Below are 19634 nucleotides of genomic sequence, written 5' to 3' on the forward strand. Positions count from 1 at the left end.
AACTCATAATTTCTCAATCCAGGGGTGAGTACAAAAACCATTTTGTTGTAATTTGTTCATTCTTCATCCATTTCTGTTTCACTTTTTTTTCGTATTTTAGATCATGACTTTATACACAATTTGCTTATTTCACTTACCCTTATGTCATATCATTAAATAGACTGGAAAACATTTGAATACTTCTCTAACATGCCTTCATATGAACTGTCATAATTCATTTAACCAGTACCCTGGTGTCAGAGGCAACATGAGGCAGTGACCAGAACATGGCCAGACAGACCTGGGTTTGAATCCCAGCTGCCACTGAGTTAGTGGTGTGACCTTGGACAAGTCATATAACCTCCAAGTGCCATCTGAAAAATAGAGGCTCTAATGCCTAACTCACAGGCTTACTTGAAGATTAGAAATATAGGTGTAAAGTGGCTGGTGCTTTAATAGCCTGGTCACATATTATTTATTATTATTTAAATTGCCCCCATTTTCCCACTGTTATAAATAATGCTTTGGGGAACATCTCCATGCATAAATCTTTCTCTACAACTGTGACTATTTCCTTAGGATAGATTCTTAGAAATGGAATTACAAGACCAAAGGGTCTGAATATTTTTAGGACTCCTGATATATAACCCCACATTGTTTTCCAGAAACCTTTACCAGCATTGAGCATTGTCCCTTTAAAAAAAAAAAAAAAAAACCTTACCATTTTGATAGAGAAAAAGTGATATCCAATTGTTGTTTTGACTTGATGATTAATGAGACTAAACATTTTCCAAAATGATTATTAGCTACTTGCACTTACTATTCAGGAACTGTCTGCTCCTGTCCATCCCTCATTTTCCATGAGAAAATCAGGGCTCCCAGAAATTGGCTGGGCTTCACACAATTAGTTTGTCCATTAATTCATTTGCCAAATATGTATTAGTATCTTCATGGTGCCAGGGACCCTGCTGGCCATTGGGGTACAATACAGAAGTGAAATAGACAGACAAAGGGCCCTCCCCCATGGAGCCGCCACCTGGTGGAGAGACAGGTGATAAACAAGTCAACAGACAGAAGATAATTACTCGTAGTAAAAGTACTGTTCATTCCCAAATATTTAATTGGGCAGTGAATATGAGCCAGGCACTGGGGATCCACCAATGACCCAGGGAGACAAAGCCCATATCCTCGTGGAACTTAGCAGAACCAAGATTTGTACGTAGGCGCCTCCCACCAGCCCAGAGCATGCGCCCTTGGACCATATCCCTTGAGTTGGACTCCAGGGCAAGGAAACAGATGACACAGGGAATCCAAGAGGCTTGTCTCTGACATCCAGCGTCTTCTCTGGAGTGTTAGTCTGGGTTCTCCCGGAAGCAGATGCCGAGAGCAAGAGATTTACTAGGGACACAGCTATGAGGGAAAATGGGGAAGGGGCTGGGGAGGCTAGGGGAGCGTGAGACTGCAATGCAGGTCTGACCTGTGTGAAGGAAAGCGGGAAGGAAGGAAGGTTGATTGGAAAGTTTTAGACTGAAATTCTAAGAAAGTTTGGCAAGATGGGGAGTCTTTAAGCCAAACTTGTCCATCAGAGGAGTCCCAGATTTCCCAGGAATGTGTCGACCTTAATATCCCTGCTGTGCTCTAGCTGAGAGCAGCCCAGGGGAAGTGTGACCTCTGAGAAAATGTAGTGATGGATTTCAGACACAGTAGCTAGGGCCATCAGTCAATTACACTCCCCACAGAAGCTCTGAGAAGAAAATAGTCACCACACCCGGCATCATGGATGCATATTGGCTGTTGGATCAGACCTCTGCCAGCCAGAGTTTGCCTGACTCTCTAGCGGTCATGCCAGGCAGGCCCTGCCTCCAGCCAAATGGTTCTTTCGCTGGGCTAGCCAGAGAGGGGATGGAGACGATCTTTTCTGCTCTTAAAGAGCCCTAGCAATGCCTGGATGGAGGGTATCCTCTCCAGTACAGACATTGCCATAGAGGGGAGGCCACATCTGCCCCAGGGCTCCATTTTAACTCAGCAAATGTTCATTGAGTACCTACAATATGCAGAGTAACTGGGTCTCACTGCAGCCCTCTTGTGCCTGCCCACACACTGGGCATCTGCCTTGGGTGCAGAGTGGGTGAAGCACTGGACCTCACAGTCCATAAGGGAAGAGGCTGCCTCCTGCTTTGGTCTCTGTGTATTTGTATTATAAAGAGCACTTGTTTGGGAGTCCGGAGACCTGTGTCTAATCCTGATTTTGCCACTTCCTTGCTATGTAACTTTAGGCAAATTATATAACAACTATGAGCCTCAGTTTCTTGGGGCTAATAAGACCATGTAATCTTGGCATCGTCTGGCAAAGAAATAATACATTAAGAAATTTAACCTCGGAACTTCCCTGGTAGTCCAGTTGTTAAGAATCTGCCTTCCAATGCAGGGGATGGGGGCTCGATCCCTGGTTGGGGAACTACGATCCCACATGCCGCGGGGCAACTGAGCCCGCATGCCACAACTAGAGAGCCCACGTGCCACAACTACAGAGCCCACGTGCTCTGGAGTCCGGGCTCCACAACTGCAGAGCCCACACGCTCTGGAGCCCACACACCACAACTAGAGAGAAGGCCGCGCCACAACAAAAGATGCCACATGCCATAACAAAAGATCCCAGGGGCTGCAACTAAGCCAAAAATAAATAAATAAATAAATAAATAAACAATTCACAACTGGGGGAAAATACTTGCAAAAAAAAAAAAGAAAGAAATTTAACTTCAGAGGCCCTTCGATCCTGCAGCCCTGGGCAGACCAGACTTGGGGTGGGCCGAGGGTGGAATATGGCCACATTCCTGACCAGACTGTCCTCTCATCCTTCTCTCAAATGCTCAGCTGCCACCCAGTAACTGGAGCTTGCACCTGCCAGCCGGGGTGGTCTGGCCACCACTGCAATGAATCCTGCCCTGCTGGCTACTATGGCGATGGCTGCCAGCTGCCTTGCACCTGTCAGAACGGTGCCAACTGCCACAGCGTCACTGGGAGCTGCACTTGTGCCCCAGGCTTCATGGTAAGATGGGAGGGGACTCCCATGGCCTCTCCGCCCACCCCCGCCCCTACACAGGAAAGGAGGGGCCAGCTCCTCCCACTTCCAGGTGGAATCAGGGAGTGTGGCCCTGTGCCCATGGATGCAGAATGAGGGTGTCTCCATGTGCCACTCAGAGATAGAGTCCATGACCAGAGAGCTGCCAAGGCTGTTCTTAAAGGCCAATTCTACTGGGGTTTGTAACTGTAAAAGTAATGGAAGAAAGGTGTCTTTCCATTGTCCCCTCACCCTGAAACACCAGTTGTCTTCTTTGCTGTTTGGACAAAGAAGACAACTGGTTTGGATATTGCGTCCATATCCTATGCACACAATATTTTTCCATCATAATAACCACAGAGCACATAATAAGCACAGAGTTTTGTATTTTGCTTTCTTTTTTCCCATATTTGCTGCTTGGGCTTCTTAATTGTTATTTTAAATGGCTGCATGACACTGCAGGAGCTGATGGACCCCCCTGCTGACTCAGCCATTCCCTTACTGCTGAATACTGATTTGTTTCCAATGTTCACAACAAATGTTGCAATGAACATCTTCCTACAAACAACATTTCCCCTCCTATTGAATTATTTCCTTAGGGTGACTTCCCAGGGTCAGTGGGCATAATGTATTTATGGCTCTTGATGGATGTGGCCATATTATTTTCCTCAAGGGTTATAGAAATCTACACCGCCACCAGCCATGTATGAATGTACCTATTTCAAAACAACTCTGCTAACATTCTTTTCTTTTTTTAATTTTTGCTAATTATATAGGTAGAAAATGGCTTCTCAATATTGCTCTAATTTGCATTTCTCTGATTACTAGGGAGAGTAAATCTTTCCCCCACGTGTTTGTTTACTATTTGTATTTCCTCATGAATTATGCAGGTCTTTATGAGGTTTGATTCTAGGGAACTTGACATTGGAAGTGGAATCCTGTTCAATGGCGGGGGCATGCCCAGTGGGTCTGAGGACCCAAACATTCAGGGGACCCCCGTGGCCAGATTTTTTATGGTGCTATAAGAAGTGGTTTGTGTAGTACAAAGAGTGGCCTTTGCAACCAGCCCAGGGTCACATCCTGGCTGTCCTACTCACCAACTGTGTGACCTTGGGCCAGGGAGTTAACCTTTCTCAGGATCAGTTTCCTCACCTGTGGAATGGAACACCTTCCTTGCAAAGTTGCTGTCAGGTGTAGAGATGGGCTATACTGTATGGAGTACCTTGCCTCAGTGCTTCTCAGAGTTTAGTGAACTCAGAAACCGCCAGCAGACCTTGGTAAAGTGCAGGTTCTGATCCGGTAGATCTGAGGAGGTGCCTACGGTCCTGCATTTCTTTTTTTTTTTTCTTCAAATATTTATTTTTTATTTATTTATTTTGGCTGTGCCGGGTCTTAGTTGCAGCACGCGGGCTCTTCGTTGCGGCATGCGGACTTCTTAGTTGCGGCATGCGAACTCTGTGACATGCGAACTCTTAGTTGCGGCATGCATGTGGGATCTAGTTCCCCCACCAGAGATTGAACCTGGGCCCCCTGCATTGGGAGCGCGGAGTCTTACCCACTGGACCACTGGGGAAGTCCCGGTTCTGTGCTTCTAACGAGCTCCCAGGTGATGCCAACGCTACTGGTCAGTGGGCTCACTTTGAGTAGGAAGGGGATGGTGCTCAACTTGGGCTGCCCATTGGAATCACCTGGGGAGCTCTACAAACACTGATGCCCGGGCCCCCTCCTGGAGATGCTGATATATTTGGTCTGAGTGTGGTCTGGTTGTGGCCAGTGTGCTGCCAAGGTGGCGATCCACTGGAAGGAAGCCCTTGTCATGATGTAAGAGTACAGGTTTGCGTGGTGACAATGTCTCTTGTGGGCAGGTTGCCCCTGGTCTATACAACAAAACTCTGTTCGGCTCCTTCTTCCCCCTCCCCAACGCAGATAAAACTGGGTGACGATGACTCCAGTGGCATCTTCAAAAGAGAAAAAGATCTGTCCCTCCTGCAAGTTTCCTCTCTAATTTACCTTTATTGGTGTGAGCTTGGTCCATAACTTCCATAGAAAAATGGAGTGCCCGAGATTTGGGGTTTGGGTAGGAGCGAATGGTTGTTTGGGATTAAAAGTCTCACCTAGTCAAGTGATCAGGTGACTGAAGCCAAAATGAATTGACCACGCAAGACTTCTCGGGGGACATCCAGACCCCAGTCCTAGCTTGGCTAGCAGGGTAGTTCCGACTTTGGGCAAGTGGCTTCCGCTCTCAGGGCCCTAGTTCCCTCATCTGTAAATGGCGAGTGTGCAGGGGGAGATGAACTGACTGATTTCTAAGATGGTCTACTATGCAGACTCCACGGACCAAGTCAGGAAACACACCCTTCTGGAGGAAATGAGAGAAAGTAGGAGCAAGTGCGTGTGTGTGTGTGTGTATTGGCCAGGGGAAGGGGGGCTCACTGAGGGTGTTATAGTCTGATTGTATACATTGTCCGTGGGCCTCCCTGTTCCCCCTTCTTCACCCCCAGCTGCCTGCCTAGTCACCGCTCCTCAAAAGAAGGGGAAATCCAGGCCCTGGGTGGGTGAAGGTTGTGGGTGGTCCTGGAGAGGCTAGTGTCTGTGGGCCCACTGTCCCCAGGCTATGGCTCCAGGAATCTGGAGGCCAGGCCACTGCCTCTCTTCCTCCCATCTGGGATGCAAATGACTTCCTGCTCTTGAACTCTGGGGGACTTGGCACTTGTAGGAATCATCTTGATGTGGAGTCCCACCTGCCTGGGGCTCAGGGCTAAATAAGACAGATTGTGAGCCAAGCGGCCCTGGTGAGACCCTGTGAATTCCCATCCATCTCCTCCTGCCAAGCCTCATTTTACCTGGAAAGGTTCTTTTGGGGCGCTGTCGGGTGTTGAGCAGGAGCTGCTTGAGGTGATTACAGAATAGTCAATTGCTCTCATCCAGCGCGACTCATTCCCACACACACCAGGTTCCAAGGGGGAAACCAAACTATTGCCCTCACCCCAGCTTCTGAATGAATGCAACTTACTGCAGTTAGCCAGCTCTGGTCAGGGTGGGAGATCAGAGCAGTTAGAAAGCAGACTTGGCTGAGACCCTCCCCAAAATGTCCTGCAGTCAGTGATAATTAGCATTGCCTTTATTTGTTAGTCGGTTTGTGAATTTATGCACCTGCCTTTTTCCTTGAAAGAGTTTTAAGATGGGCAATTAATTTGAGACTAATTAAAAGAACCCTTTTCTGAGAGTTTGGAGACCTTGAGCCTCAGCTCAGTAACCTTGGACGTGTAGCTTTACCTTGCTGGGCCTCAGTGTCCTCATCTATAAGGTGAGAGTCACATCAGTCCCGTCTGCTATTGGATGTGAGTAGCCAACATGGTAATGGATGTGAGGCCATATCCTCAGCTGTCCTCTCCCATCAGAGCTCTTCCTGCCAAGGGCTCTTTAGGGAGGATGTTGGGATACATTTGTGAAAACAGAGTCTCTCAGAGTCTGAGGGCTGAGAATGGCCTCAGGCTCAACATAACCATGAGGAGTAAGTACTGAACTACCCCTGGGAGCCCAGTGGCATGCCTGATCCAGCCAGGTGGTCCCCACCCCCTGAGGCCATAAGAATGTGGGGCAGAAGCAAGCCCACCTGACACTCAGGGTGTTCTAACCCTCACACTCTTTCTCCTTCCTTCCCAGGACACTGGATATTTTCTCTGCCAAGCACTTGGGGAGCTGCTGGGGGTATGGAAAGGCTAATCAGATGCCCGTCCAGCCTTCTAAGCGCTTGTGCCCAATAATAGTCATGTTCACATTAGCAGCAAACACTTACTGAGTCCCTGCCTCATGCTTCATCTCTGTTCCTCACAGGAGCCCTACAGAGGTGCGCTTTCACGTGCCTCAGCTTGAGAATGGGGAGCTGAAGTTCAAACAGGATAAGTGACTTGCCCGTGATCACAAAGCCGGTAGTGGTGGGAGCCACCACAGCTCTCATCTATTAGATGATAGACTCTGACTGATGGGTCCCCATGGAACCACACAAATCTGGTTTCAGATCGTGGCCTTCCAATCCCCACTGTCCCTACTGAAAAGTCACTTATCCTGCCTAAGTCTGAATTTCCTCATCTGTTAAGAGGAGACTTAGCCATGAGAGTGAGAAACTTCAAATGGAAGGTTCATGGCTCAGGGCCTGGAACACTAGATGCCCAGTAAAATGGCAGTAATTGCTGGTGAAATGGGACAGTGTGGGAGAACATAGCTTCCCTCAAGCCCAGCACTCCCTTCCAAGGAGAGTGTCAGGATGAGTTATGCCCAGGGATTCCCGATGCAATAAAGCCATAAACGTGCACAGCTGCTGTTCCAGGCAGGTCCACCCAAGCACCTGTGGGTCGCCCTCAGTGGTCAGCGCTGCTGTGGGGTAGACATACCTGTCAGTGTTTGGGGAAATGAACATAGGGATGGAAGTGGAAAGAGAGTCTGGGCATATTACATGTTAGCTTGGTGGACATACCTGTCAGTGTTTGGGGAAATGAACATAGGGATGGAAGTGGAAAGAGAGTCTGGGCATATTACATGTTAGCTTGGCAGCAGCAATGGAATCACTTCGGGTATGTAATGCTGGACTACATTGGGGCTGCTGAGTGCGAGAAAAGAGCCCTGGGCTGAAAGGCAAGAAACCAAGTTCCTAGCTCTGGGTCTTCTAACTTTTGGGGCTTCCATTTCTCATCTATAAGATAGGAATGAAATTCTCTGTCCAACAGAAACAATGGTGTGGGAGCCAATCATTAAAATGGGAGTACTTAAAATTGGGCGTGGCATTGGTTCAGCACCTTGGACAGTTCCCACGAGCTTCTGCTCCAAAGTTGCTCTTGCCCTGTTAGAACCCAGGTTCCTTACCCAGCCCGAGCACCAGGGTGAACAGGGGTAGGGGAAGGCAGAGTGAGGGTCACATGATAGGGGTCTCAAGCTGGCAGAGTCCTGGGAGTGTCCAAGTGAGGGATGATTCAGGAAGTGAGAGGAGAGTATTGTGGTTGAGAGGACTAAGTGGAGCTGTCCATCCACTTGGAAGTTGGGGTCCCATCACCCCTCTCCATGGCTTCTCATTACCCACCAAATAAAGCTCAAACCCCAGTCCTTTGTAACCTGCCCTTAAAACTAGTTAGGCCACCCTAACCTCATCCCCTGCTATCTGCCACAAACCTGTGCTGTGGCCACACATATCCGCTTTTCCCCAAACACAGCGTCTGCTTTGGGCCTCTGCCTGTGCTGATTCTCAAGCTTTTCCCGCTTCCTAGAATGCCCTCCCCACTGTCTTTATCTCAGTCTCTGAAAATCCTTGTCAGCCTTTCAGGCTAAAATCAAAGGCTGCGTCTGCCATGAAGTGTTCCCTGAATATTCCTCACTTTAGAATTAACCCTTTCATCTCCTCTGTTCCTACAGCACACGGCTCAGAGTCTGTCTCCCTCCAACCCTGCACCTGCTACTGCCTTCCCCCACCACATGGCTACCATGTGAATATCTTGCTCAGGACACTTTGAAATGAATGAAAGTCTTGGGAAGAGCAATGAATGCCCTTAGCAGAAGTTTCCAGAACTGACCTTTATAGGAAGGAAATTCATGGCGTTTCCGAAGGGCCTTGCCAGCAGGGCGGGAGCTTAAATCTACCCGCTGGCTTCTCTGCACTTCAGATAAACAGGCAGCTGCCGTGGGACTGGAGCAGCTGTCCCCCAGCATCATCTCCAGGTTCTTTGGGCAAATGGTATGAGTTTCTACCTTATGCAATTCTATATAGTGGTGTTAGCCAGAGACTCTAGAGCCAGATTCCCTGCCTTCAGGTACCAGCTTCGCTGCTTATTAGTTGTGTGACCTCGGGCAAGATATAACCTTCCTGTGCCTCTGCTTTCTCATACGTGAAAGGGTAATAATAATAAAGTCCAATGAATTATTGGGCTGATTAAATTAATTCATACATATAAAATAACTAGAATACCTGGTATATTAGTAATCGTTCAACAAGTGTTCGCTATTATTATCATTATTGTTGGGGATGTTGCCACTGCTATTGTTGTTGTTGTTATTTACCCAAGGAGTCCCCCACGTGAAGAGGCTGACTGGTCCAGGCCTGAGTCCCCTGTTTGGGAGTACAGGTGGAAACAGGGGCTTGGGGAAGAGAGCAGAGTTAGTTGAAACTTCTTCCTGGCTGGGAGCTGCAGGGTTCCCAAAAGAGCAGCCACAGAATGAAGAATAGACTTTCTCATCACAGCGGGGAGAAGGCCAGTTTCTCAGCCCCTCCACATTCCTCTGCTGACCAGCTTTCCTTAATTAAGACCTCACCTACGTGGCCAGCCTGATGAAGCCTCTTCCACTCCTCTAAAACTAATTGTTGCCACTTTAGCACCTGGAGTGAACAGCCTGTGAGGTCACTGCCAGAGCTACAAAGACTTGATTTCCCAGACCTCCTCCCCGCATTGAGCCCGTGTGGCCAGGAGATAGGGGGCCCCCTGGTCATTCCTCAGCACAGATGCTCCCTTTCAACTCCAGCTATAAGGGGAACGGGGAATGTGGGAGGCGGGGGAGTGGGGCCTGGTGTCCCCTCCCATGGGATTCAGGGCCTGTATTTCTCCCCGGATGACAGAATTTCTATTACCTTAAAGGGCTCATCTATTTATGCTGCAATTTTTTGCAGCCCCGTCTGACGTTATTGAACCTTGCATACTGGTGAGGGAAACGGGCACTCCATCACCCAAATGAACAAACTAGTTTACCCATTTTTCTCCCCTCTCTCCCTGCTGTCCGTAGGTCACAGGCAAACCTCAGCTGCTCAGGCCAGTGAAGGCGGGAGGGGGATGAGAGTTACAAAATCCATAGCAGTGGAGCAGTGACTGAATTTTCCTCCAAGGTTTCCTATGTCCTTTAAAGACGTCACCCTCCCCCAGCACAAACACACACCCCCACCAGCTGGGTAAAGCACATTTCTGCCTCTTGTGTGGCTCTTGAGCTGAAACTAGGGAGAGAGGGCAGCTGCGGGGCCAGAAGAGAATGGGGACTGAAAATTAGAGCCGGGTGATGTATATAATGTGTGCGCATTTCCTGTTCTAATTGTTTCGTTCTTCGTCAGACTGTTAGCCCCATGCCTAGAAAACCAGCTTCTCATCCCCTGACCACCCCACCGTTGACTAGCTTCCTAATTATTATAGTAAAAGATTTTTCTGGATGCTGTGCTGGGGATGAGGAATTCACTGTCTAGCTGCCATGCCCGTGTGAGCAGAGGAGCACAGGTAGTGCAAAATAGCAGAAATGATCCAAAAATATAAACACATACACATACCCAGTCCAGTACTCAAATCCCAGCTCCATTGTCATCTGCTGAATGGCCTTGGCCCAGTTACTTATGCTTCTCAAGCCTTAGTTTTTCATCTATAAAATGGGAAATAATGGCACTACATCCTAATGTTATTCTTTGGATTGAATTAGATAAAATATGCACAATGCTTAGGAAAAAGCCTGGCATGTACTGAATGTTCAATAAATGATTGTCAAGGTTCCTTGTGTTTACTGGAGGTAAAGGTCATGGACTTTGGGGTCAGACAGGCCTGGATTGGAATCCCAAGTCTTCCGCTCTGTAGCTGTGTGACCTTAGGCAATGTACTCAGCCTCTTTGAGCCTTAGTTTCCCATCTGTTAAATGGGTTAATAATGCCTGCCCTTCTTGGTCTGTGTGAGCACAAAATGAGAATTACCCTTTACAGTGGCAGAGTTGGAAGAACGCTCAGTGCTTCCCTGGTGCACCCTCTCATTTTGCAAAGGAGGCAACCAAGGTCCAGACAGGGAAAGTGACTTAGGTCACACAGCAAATCATTGGCAGAACTGGGACGTGAAGCGAGTGACATAGCTCCCAGTCAGATGCTTTTTCCACCTTCACCTCCATCTCATGAGTTCGCTGTCCCCACAGCAGACACCTACTGATTTTTCCCAGGGCAGAGAGGGATAAGGGTGTCACCAGAGTGTTAAATCATGTTGGCAATTAATCCACAGAGCAAAATAGGGAAAATTGGTTTTATGTCACAAAGGCTGAGTCCAGCCTTCCCCCTCTGGGACTCCATGGTTTGTAGCTTTATTAGGGAAAATTGCTGACTCTTCTGTTCTAAAACATAAGCGATCCCCCTGTCACACCACCCTCTCCTGGCCGTGCTCCTCACGTCTTTATCACTGCCCTCATTACTGGGGTCCGGAGCTGGGGCTTGGGTCTCAGGCCTGGTCCCTGCAGCTCTGTCCATACAGCAGAAGAAGCTCTCGGGGCAGGTCTGAGGCGTCCATGCTTTAAACACTCCCAGTTTTCCTTTTGTCCGAGTCTCTGGCGATGGTGGGGTTTCTTCCCTTTCCGACTCCCAGTCCTGGCCACCCCGCAGACTCTACAGCGTGGGGCGGGGCCACGAGTCAGAGGAGCTTCCCTGAAAGGTCTGGAGGAAGTGGATGGCCGAGTGAGGGTGACAGTGGCCCACATTTGGAGCACTGCGGAACCGTGGCGGGCCCTAGGCCAGGCTCTCTGTTTTTCATACGTTATTTTACTTAATCCTCACAGCAACCCTGTAAGTAGGGGCTGTGAAGATCCCCACTTTGCAGATGAGGAAACTGAGGCTCAGAGAGCTGAAGTAACTTTCCCTAGTTGGTCCGTGGTCACCAGGAGCTGAGCCTATAGCTGTTTGAATCCAGAGCCTACACTTTGAGCCACAAACAAAAGTTGTCTGGAGAGGAGAGGGCCGTGGATCTGTGGTAAATAGCCAGCTTTGACACTCTCTCAGGCCTTTTCCCAGGAGAGGGGACAACCCTAGCTACCTTATTTCTCAGTTGGAACCTAGAGACTTCCCGCCCTTTGTCTTCAAGGGGAGGTGGCTGGGACCCTCAGTCTCCCTCCCTTACTGTGGGGCAGCACTTTACAGTTTACCCAGCTAGCTGTCTCACACGTAAGCTTGTTAAGGCAGCACTTTACAGCTTACCCAGCTAGCTGTCTCACACCTAAGCTTGGTAAGTCCTCACAGCTCTCCTGTGAGGAAAGCAGGGTGAGTATTGTTAGCCGTATCTCACAGATGAGGAAACTGCAGTTCAGAGCAGTTATAAGACCTGACCTATCAGGACCTCGAACTGGGCCTAGAACCCAGGGCTTATGGCTCCAAGGCCAAGCTCGCCTCAGGACAGCCGTGCGGGGTAGTCAGTGCTGAGCAGAGGCCGGCCGGGAGTCAGACCTGGGCTCCAACCCCGGCTCGGCCGCCTACTCACTGTTTGACTTTACCCACGTCCCTTCACCTCTCTGTGCCTAACTTCATCTTCTGCAAAATGGGGCACAAACCCCGCTCCCTGTATCCTCGGTCTGGGGTGAAGCTGAGATGAGACACGTTGCTGGGAAGGCTAGAAGCAGTGCCAGGTGTGTGCACCCAGAGGCGTGAGGGAGAGCAGTGGGGTCCAGGCCGCAGACTAACTCCCCCGCCAAGGCTGTGGGTCTGGAGCCAAGGAAGAGCCCACTCCCCACCTGCTACCCCTGCCCTGAAGCTCCAAAGCCCCACCTAGCCTGGCCCCTCCCCAGCCATCTCCCCACTGAGTCCTTAGCACCAGTAATTCCATCTGCAGGAGTAATTACGGACCCCAGGAGGGGAAGGGACTCCTGACAGAAGATGTCTGGAAAATGCAAAATGTTGCAGAAAAAGGTCATCAATAAACTACTTTAAGGTGGGGCGCATAGGAAGACTAACAATGGGGGTAAATGAAGAAAACGATCTCAAAAGTTCTCTCCAAAAACACTACCAAGTAATTGTTCTCCCCTCTCCTAAAAGTTCTGAGGAGCGTTAACTCCCTGAGACAGGCCCAGGGGAGCGGGGCCCAGGTGCTCCAGCCTTCAGCACAGCTGGCCCCGGCGAGCAGAGCTGTAGGGAATCCAAAGGAAAGAGTGGAAGCAGAGCAGGCTGGACGCCGCAGCCAGGTGGGCACTGGTGCTGAACCCAGCAGGCAGGAGGGAGTCACTGCAGTCCTGAGCAGGGCCGTATGACGGAACGCCGCCTCACTGGACCTCCACACCCTGTGTGGGGAGACGGTGACATCACGGCTTAGGGACCCAGCATGCAGTAGGTGTTCAGCAGATGCTGGTTCCCGTCGCTCCCCATGGCTCCGTGGAGGCTGCTGGCAGAGGGGGAAGAGCGTGAGGTTGGAGTCAGGACCCCTGAGATTGAATCTCAGCTCTGCTGCTCGCCAACGGGGTGACATCCTCACTAGCAGGACCACCTCCTGAGCCGCACTCTGGTCACCTCGCACGTGGAGCTCCTCCTAGGATGGTATAAGGATGAAACAGGGTAGGCACTACCAAACTGGCACAGAGTGGGTAAATCTTAAATTTCTTTTCTTCCATCTGCAGTGGGCTCGGGCTCAAATTCGGTCACGGGTAATCATCAAAATGCCTAAAGCATTTATAGCAATTCCTCTGGGCCAGACACTGTTCTAAGAACATTACATGTAATAATTTATTTAATCATCACCCCTACCCTTGGAAGAAAGTACTATTACAATCCCTGTTTTTGGAGATAGGGAAACGGAGACACAGAGAGGTTAATAACTTGCACAAAGTTTGTTAATCCCACCCCAATGATGCTGAAAAGGAAGAAGTTGCCCAAAGTCCCATAAGTGTCAGAGCCAGGACCTGAACCCAGTAGTCAAGTTCCAGAGCCCGCTGGTTTGATGCAGCCGTCTGCCACTGACCTGCCCCTTCCGTGGGCAAACCCAGAGTGACCCTCGCTGCCCCCCACCAAAAGGAAACCTTAAGCATGGCCACAGGGGTGCTCCAACTGTGAGAGCTGAATTAGGAAGTGGTGTCGAAATACAGGGCAACCAGGCATCTGTCTGGGAGCTGAGGGAAAGTGTCAGTTTCCCAGGTGGTGGTGTGGATAGAGCGCCCATTCATCACCATGACACCCATCTGCATCACGGTTCTTCCACTACACAATGCTCTCACATCCATCACCTCAGGTGTTCCCACAGCCCTCTGAGGTTAGATGTCGCCGTTGCCATTTTACACACAAGGACACAGTCATGGCAAGGTTACACAACTCTGAGCATCTTGGCCTTCCCCTCTCTCAAACCGGAGGCTGAGCCACTCCCCAAGCAAATGCTGCCGGGACAAACCCCTCCTGCCCCATCTCCCTCTGAGGCCTTGCTCCCCTCTTTTCCCCCAGGCCTGCAGCCCCAGACAGGCTTTGACCCAGGCCTGCAGCCACCTCATCCCTTCCTGCTGGGAGGTCTGAACTGAGCTGTCTTCAAACCTGCCCCCCGAGGCCTCAGGTTCTTAAATGGAGAGCACATCCCAGGCCCGTATTATGTATAGTGATGCATTCTATGAGAACTTATCTGAGACACCTCCGGGCCCAGAGGAAACCAGCTTTAAAAGACTTGAGTAATTTATAGAGTTGGGGGATGGGAAGGATGGACAGTGTGGACAGTAGAGGCAGCCTTTCCCACCTCCATTTCTTTCGGGTTTTTTTTAACTTATTTTTGGCTGCGTTGGGTCTTCGTTGCTGCGCAAGGGCTTTCTCTAGTTGAGGTGAATGGGGGCTACTCTTCATTGCGGTGCGCGGGCTTCTCATTGCAGTGGCTTCTCTTGTTGCAGAGCACGGGCTCTAGGCACGTGGGCTTCAGAAGTTGCAGCACCTGGGCTCAGTAGTTGCGGTGTGCGGGCTCTAGAGCGCAGGCTTAGTAGTAGTGGCGCACGGGCTTAGCTGCTCCACGGCACGTGGGATCTTCCCAGACCAGGGATCAAACCCGTGTCCCCTGCACTGGCAGGTGGATTCTTAACCACTGTGCTACCAGGGAAGTCCCCCTCCTCCATTTCTTTTTGTTCCCCAGTAAAAGCCTCTCAGTTTTCAACTTCTGGCCTTTCTTTGCATTCATTCTATAACTTTTTTTTTTTAATGATTCCACAGTCGATAAGCCACTGGATTTGCCTGAGTCTGGACTCTCAACCTCTCTCAAACAGAAAAGAGTGGCCCAGATGCCTGCCTTCAGGGGAGGGGTTTCCTAAAATAGGCTGAAACACAGAGTCACTTGCCTGCTCTCGGGGACCTGCCTTTGTCTTTTTTAAAAAATTTTATTGACGTATAGTTGATTTACAATGTTGTGTTAATTTCTGCTGTACAGCAAAATGAGTCACTTATACATATATATATTCTCTTTCATATTCTTTTCCGTTATGGTTTATCACAGAGTATTGAATATAGTTCCCTGTGCTTTACAGTAGGACCTTGTTGTTTATCCATCCTGTATATACTAGTTTGCATCTGCTAATCCCAAACTCCCAATCCATCTCTCCCCCACTCCCCTCCCCCTTGGCAACCACAAGTCTGTTCTTTATGTCTGTGAGTCTGTTTGTTTCAAAGATAAGTTCATTTGTGTCATATTTTAGATTCCACTTGTAAGTGATACCATATGGCATTTGTCTTTCTCTTTCTGACTTACTTTGCTTAGTATGATAATCTCTAGGTCCAACCATGTTGCTGCAAATGGCATTATTTCATTCTTTTTAATGGCTGAGTGATATTCCATTGTATACCACATCTTCTTTATCCATTCATCTGTTGATGGACATTTAGGTTGTTTCCATGTCTTGACTATTGTAAATAGTGCTTCTAAGAACGTAGGGGTGCATGTATCTTTTCAAATTATAGTTTTGTCTGGGTATATGACCAGGAGTGGAACTGCTGGGCCATATGGCAACTCTTTAATTTTTTGAGGAACTTCCATACTGTTTTCCATAGTTGCTACACCAATTTACATTCCCACAAACAGTGTAAGAGGGTTCCCTTTTCTCCACACCCTCTCCAACGTTTATTATTTGTAGACTTTTTAATGATGGCCATTCTGACCAGTGTGGGGTGGTACCTCATTGTAGTTTTGATTTGCATTTCTCTAATAATTAGCAATGATGATCATCTTTTCATGCGCCTATTGGCCATCTTTGGAGAAATGTCTGTTTAGGTCTTCTGCCCATTTTTCGATTGGGTTGGTTTTTGTTGTTTTTGTTGTTATTGAATTGTATTAGCTGTTTGTATATTTTGGAAATTAAGCCCTGTCAGTTGCATCATTTGCAAATATTTTCTCCAAGTCCGTAGGTTGTCTTTTTGTTTTGTTACAGTTTCCTTTGTTATGCAAAAGCTTATAAGCTCGATGAGGTCCCGTTTGTTTATTTTTGCTTTTATTTCTATTACCTTGGGAGACTGACCTAAGAAAACATTTGTACAATTTATGTCAGAGAATGTTTTGCCTATGTTCTCTTCTAGGAGTTTTATGATGTCTTGTCTTATATTTAAGTCTTTAAGCCATTTTGAGTTTATTTTTATGTATGGTGTGAGGGTGTGTTCTAATTTCATTGATTTACATGTGGCTGTCCAACTTTTCCAATACCACTTGCTGAAGAGACTGTCTTTTCCTCATTGTATATTCTTGCCTCCTTTGTCAAAGATTAATTGTCCATAGGTGTATGGGTTTATTTCTGGGCTCTCTATTCTATTCCATTGAGACATATGTCTGTTTTTGTGCCAATACCACATTGTTTTGATTACTGTAGCTTTGTAGTATTGTCTATAGTCTGGGAGGGTTAAGCCTCCTGCTTTGTTTTTTTCCTCAAGATTGCTTTGGCAATTCTGGGTCTTTTATGGTTCCATATAAATTTTAGAATTATTTGTCCTAGTTCTGTAAAAAGTGTAATGGGTATTTTGATAGGGGTCGCATTAAATCTGTAGACTGCTTGGGGTAGTATGGCCATTTTAAGAATATTAATTCTTCCAATCCAAGAACATGGGATATCTTTCCATTTCTTTGAATCATCTTCAATTTCCTTTATTAATGTTTTGTAGTTCTCAGCATATGTCTTTCACCTCCTAGTGAGGTTTATTCCTAAGTATTTTATTTTTTGATGCGATTTTAAAAGGGATTGTTAGTTTACATTCCCTTCCTGATATTTCATAGTTAGTGTAAAGAAATGCAACCAATTTCCGTATGTTAAACTTGTATCCTGCTACCTTGCTAAATTCGTTTTTCAGTTCTAGTAGTTTTTGTGTGGAGTCTTTAGGGCTTTCTATATATAGAAAAATATGGAACACTTCACGAATTTGCGTGTCCTCCTTGCAGAGGGGCTATGCTAATCCTCTCTGTATCATTCCAGTTTTAGTATGTGTGCTGCCTGAAGCAAGCACCTGCCTTTGTCTTTAGGGTAAAGTTTGAAGCCTTCCTGGCTGGGCCAGTCTGACCTTCAGGCTCTTGTCCCACTGCTACCCTTCAGCCGTGGTGCTCTGGAACATCCAAATGGATTGCCTTAACCTGGAGACACACCCACCCTCCCATGTACAGTGTCTCCTCTTTACCTTTGTTCAGTCTGTCCTTTCCCTGGAATGCCCTTGCTCTCTATCCTCCTGGCCAAATTCTGCCTGTGCATCCATACACGATCGGCTCAGTTGCCATCTCCTCATAAAGCCTACTTGCTTTCTTCCTATGGGACACAACCTTTCCATAGGACACTGCACACCCACTCTGGTGGCACACTGTGGATGATTCTGTCCTCTCTACTAGACAGAAAGCTGCTGGAGGGCAGGTCTTTCTGATTTGTCCCTTTTCCCCATCGTGCCGGCCTCCTAACCCCAGTCCACTCCCGGGCCTGCACAGAGAGTGATCAGTTAATCTCACTGAATAAATTCCCAGGTCCTTTAGAAGCGTCCCCTAAGTCATGAATGTGCCACATTTTGCTTGGACGCTAGTAAACACCCCCCATCAGCCCCTGCAGGGCCCTCTGTCCCCCACAATCTGGTTCCCACTTGGGACATTATCACTGTCAACATAGTCAGCCTCTGGCTCTGCAGGCCACCGCCCTGGGCCCACACCTCCCAGCCATCACCCCAGAGGAGCTGGGTTCTGCAGTACACATGCACACACACCCCATATATCCGACCCCACAAAGCGGACCCAGCGTGTCCTTGCCAGGCACACCACGCGCAAAGCCACTGTGGTCAAATCCCCCCTTGAGGCTCTATGACCAGGATCAGCCCAATGTCTGACATGTAGATGCTAAGCTTACCCCACAGCTGTCACACCACTGACACAGAGCACACTCACACCAAAGTCACACGCTGCATAGACCGTGCATGGGGCAGCGGGCTGGCGGGGGTGTGTGGCCTATAAGCTACTATTCAAACCAAGACACTGGGACAGCAAGCCAAAATCCTATCCCTAACCTGCTTTTCCACACAGGCAAAACATTTGTACATCTGGTATACATAGGGCCCACGTGTATTACTCACATGACATACATCAGGAGTGGGTACCACTCCTTGCACACACACACACAGGCTCACCAAAAACAGCCTGCAGAACATCTGGAAGCAGAGAGGCGGCCCACCTGCACCCTTCCCATGCTACAGTCTCATCTTGTGCTGCTGCCCCCTCCACATTCTACCCTCACACTCCTCTAAATGCTCGTGAAGACCCTCCCAGTGTGGGATTTCCCAGCACTTTAGAGCCACTGTTCTTTGGCACTTTTTAAAACCACTAGGGAAATCATGAAACCTAATGCAGAGTGATTGAGGCCATATGCTGTCGGTGTTTGCCCAGAAAGTCCCGAAGATTCCAGCCCAGGCTTTGCAGGGAAGCCTCGTTCTGTCTGCTAAGGGAGTAGGACCCAGAAGGGCTACGAGAGATGTCCTGATCCTCTGTGACCAGAATCATCCCCACCTCCCAGGTACTCAGGAGCTGCAAGAGCACTTGACAGGGCTCAGTGCTGGGAGAGCTGGAGGAGGGAAGTGAAGCCAGGAGCGGGAAAGTGAAGCTGTCATAAGAAGCTCCCTTCTCTTTACTAAGAGCTGAGGCCGGCCTGTGCGTGCGATGTTGCGAGCGTCCCAAGGCGTCATCAGCACCAGCAGTAGCTTCATCACCGTCACTGTAACCAGCTTTCTCTCTTTCAGAGGATGTACATTATTTGATGGATGTTGGCACAATCCCCAGTCGAACACTCGCTCCCACTACCTGTTATTCCATATTAGCTTTATTCTTTCAAGCCTTAAAGGCCTTTGGACTTCAGGAGCCTTGTAACATAAGATACAAATACCCCCTAAAAGTTCCCTCCAAAAGCCCCTATTAGCCATTCCCGCCTCCACTGTCAGCATATATTTAACATCAAATGTGTAGAAAAGCACTGACTACAGGGCCTGGTATATAGTAGGTGCTCAGGACATTGGGGTCCCTGTCACTGCTGCCCTGTCTGCGGTCAAGGCAGCCAGGTCTAGAGGAAAGAGACTGGGCTGTGGAGTCGGTTGGCCCCTTTCCCACAGTGTGACTCAGGGCAAGTTGACCCCTCCAGCCTCGCTTTGGCCTCTCTCCAGGATGGTTCTCTCTCTGGATAAGTCATTCCTTCCCTGCAGGGCTGTTATAAGAACAAAAGGAGACAAGGAACAAAAAGTGCCTGGCACAGGCTAGCACCAAGGGGGAGGTTAAAAATCTGAGTCTCCTTCCTCCTATCTCCAGCACTGGGGATGGGTCAGTCTGTCCTAAGCCAAGGGTCAGCCCTGTCTGTTGGGGTGAAGGGGCGTGGACACCAGTAAGGACCA

General features: G+C 48.7%; 1 protein-coding gene and 1 non-coding gene across 14 annotated transcripts in view; one reads left to right on the forward strand and one right to left on the reverse strand.

Moving 5' to 3' along the window:
- The window catches only part of MEGF11 (multiple EGF like domains 11), a 368541-nt gene that overhangs the window by 307298 nt on the left and 41609 nt on the right, over positions 1-19634 (forward strand). For all 13 annotated transcript variants that reach the window (XR_009501094.1, XR_009501092.1, XM_059915500.1 and 10 more), the window contains one exon: positions 2854-3028. Coding sequence is in view for 11 of the 13 variants with exons in the window: in XM_059915500.1 (XP_059771483.1) it covers positions 2854-3028 (175 nt within the window). In the remaining 2 variants the exon portion in view is untranslated. The remainder of the gene's footprint in view (positions 1-2853; positions 3029-19634) is intronic.
- Positions 17127-17234, reverse strand: LOC132361047 (U6 spliceosomal RNA). Its single transcript, XR_009501362.1, has one exon. It is a non-coding gene; the product is annotated as a U6 spliceosomal RNA (small nuclear RNA).

The sequence above is a fragment of the Balaenoptera ricei genome, chromosome 2, assembly GCF_028023285.1.
Source record: "Balaenoptera ricei isolate mBalRic1 chromosome 2, mBalRic1.hap2, whole genome shotgun sequence".
Classification (NCBI taxonomy): domain Eukaryota; kingdom Metazoa; phylum Chordata; class Mammalia; order Artiodactyla; family Balaenopteridae; genus Balaenoptera; species Balaenoptera ricei.